Below are 2,500 nucleotides of genomic sequence, written 5' to 3'. Positions count from 1 at the left end.
GTGTGCGCGCGCGCACCTTGGCTTTGTTGTGTTTGGGCTGCGCGGCGACGATCTGCTGAGGTTTGGCGGCGGCGGGACAACCCAGAGGGACGTTGACGTTCTTGTTCACCTTCAGCAGGTTCTGGACCGCCTGAGGACTCGTCTCCCTGACGACGAGAAGCGGGCACACGTTGTCAAGCTCAAATAACAAAGTCATCAGCAGATGATAATAAATCATCTCATCGGCTGTGCAGAGAAGAAACATGAGATCATAACTGTACCTGGTTATTTGTTTAATCGCTCGCAGCTACAAACCTTTTTTAATTTGAGTTTTTCGAGCTGGATCAGGTGGAATGTGCAACTCGGCCCCCCCCCCCCCCTCAACCTGGATTTACTTCAGTTTGATGAACTTCTTTCTTCAGCTCTCAAATTAAAAACGGACTAAAGTTTGATCCCAGTTGATTCTCTGGTGTTTGAAGTGTCCGTCCTCTCTTCTCACCTCTTGATGAAGACGTTGCTGATACACCCGGTGAGGTTGGTGCTGGTTTGGTCGGGCATCCCTCCCAGGAAGGTGCTGCCCCCTGCCGTCGGCGCTGTACGCCCCCTGGTGTCGATACGGATTCCCTCCTTGGCTTTCTCCAGCACGTCGTCCATGTACAGACGCATCCTGGAGGCGTGAGCGGCCGACAGTTAACAAACAGCCTGAACACTCTGTGTCCACGACTTACAGAACGGAGTCGTCCTACCCGGTGATGTTGATGTAGAGGGCGACGTAGTGGCTGTTGGCATCGTTGTACGTCTTCTGTGTCCTGATCTCACTGTTGCCAGCTCTCACCACCACTTGGCCATCGTGCAGAAACACCTGGCACACTCCGTCCTGCACAGATTCCACAGATTAACACGCTGAGGTCCAAGAAACCAGGGCAGGAGCATGGGACAGAGCCAGAGGGACAGAGCCAGAGGGACAGAGCCACAGGGACAGAGCCACAGGGGCAGAGCCAGAGGGACAGAGCCAGAGGGACAGAGCCACAGGGGCAGAGCCAGAGGGACAGAGCCACAGGGACAGAGCCACAGGCACAGAGCCACAGGGACAGAGCCAGAGGGACAGAGCCACAGGGACAGAGCCAGAGGCACAGAGCCACAGGGACAGAGCCAGAGGGACAGAGCCAGAGGGACAGAGCCACAGGGACAGAGCCACAGGGACAGAGCCAGAGGGACAGAGCCACAGGGGCAGAGCCACAGGGACAGAGCCACAGGCACAGAGCCACAGGGGCAGAGCCACAGGGACAGAGCCACAGGGACAGAGCCACAGGGACAGAGCCAGAGGGACAGAGCCACAGGGACAGAGCCAGAGGGACAGAGCCAGAGGGACAGAGTCACAGGGACAGAGCCAGAGGGACAGAGCCACAGGCGCAGAGCCACAGGGACAGAGCCACAGGGACAGAGCCAGAGGGACAGAGCCAGAGGGACAGAGTCACAGGGACAGAGCCACAGGGGCAGAGCCAGAGGGACAGAGCCAGAGGGACAGAGCCAGAGGGACAGAGCCACAGGGACAGAGCCACAGGGACAGAGCCACAGGGACAGAGCCAGAGGCACAGAGCCACAGGGACAGAGCCAGAGGGACAGAGCCACAGGCACAGAGCCAGAGGGACAGAGCCAGAGGGACAGAGCCACAGGGGCAGAGCCAGAGGGACAGAGCCAGAGGGACAGAGCCACAGGGACAGAGCCAGAGGGACAGAGCCACAGGGACAGAGCCACAGGGACAGAGCCACAGGGGCAGAGCCAGAGGGACAGAGCCACAGGGACAGAGCCAGAGGGACAGAGCCACAGGGACAGAGCCACAGGGACAGAGCCAGAGGCACAGAGCCACAGGGACAGAGCCACAGGGACAGAGCCAGAGGGACAGAGCCAGAGGGACAGAGCCACAGGGACAGAGCCACAGGGACAGAGCCAGAGGGACAGAGCCAGAGGGACAGAGCCACAGGGACAGAGCCAGAGGGACAGAGCCACAGGGACAGAGCCACAGGGACAGAGCCAGAGGGACAGAGCCACAGGGACAGAGCCAGAGGGACAGAGCCACAGGGACAGAGCCAGAGGGACAGAGCCACAGGGACAGAGCCAGAGGGACAGAGCCACAGCTGTGGATTAAAGTAATGAAAAGAAGTATGAAGGGAACAGAAAGCGATGGAGGCTTGTCTGGACCTTATCTTGGTGGTAGAACATGAGTCCCTCCTTCTTGTCGGTTCTGAAGCTGAAGCTGGCGTAGAAGTTGTCCCTGAGACTCGGGACGTTGGTCAGAGTCAGATCCAAGTAGCTCTGTCCAGAGAAGTGAGCCTCACGAGCCACCTGAGGAGACAACAGACACAGGTCAGAGAAGAAACTGCTTCCATTGAGTTTAGAATAAATGAACTTCTCAGATGTTGCAACTCAAGAACAACCTGGTGAATAAGAGACAGAACTAACTGTGGTTTAAAACATCTTTTTATCTACTGACACAACAGCTGCTTCTGACTGGAAACAG

General features: G+C 57.5%; 2 protein-coding genes across 2 annotated transcripts in view; one reads left to right on the top strand and one right to left on the bottom strand.

Moving 5' to 3' along the window:
- Positions 1-2,500, bottom strand: part of LOC117764212 (laminin subunit alpha-5-like) — a 75,089-nt gene that overhangs the window by 3,751 nt on the left and 68,838 nt on the right. The window contains 4 exon segments of the mRNA XM_034589812.1: positions 17-146; positions 479-646; positions 726-856; positions 2,182-2,325. Coding sequence (XP_034445703.1) covers positions 17-146; positions 479-646; positions 726-856; positions 2,182-2,325 — 573 coding nt within the window.
- LOC117764224 (proteasomal ubiquitin receptor ADRM1-like) overlaps positions 1-2,500 on the top strand; it is a 26,806-nt gene that overhangs the window by 9,528 nt on the left and 14,778 nt on the right. The window lies entirely within an intron of this gene.

Source organism: Hippoglossus hippoglossus, chromosome 7 (genome assembly GCF_009819705.1).
Source record: "Hippoglossus hippoglossus isolate fHipHip1 chromosome 7, fHipHip1.pri, whole genome shotgun sequence".
Taxonomy (NCBI): Eukaryota; Metazoa; Chordata; class Actinopteri; order Pleuronectiformes; family Pleuronectidae; genus Hippoglossus; species Hippoglossus hippoglossus.
This window is presented reverse-complemented; position numbering and strand designations above follow the sequence as displayed.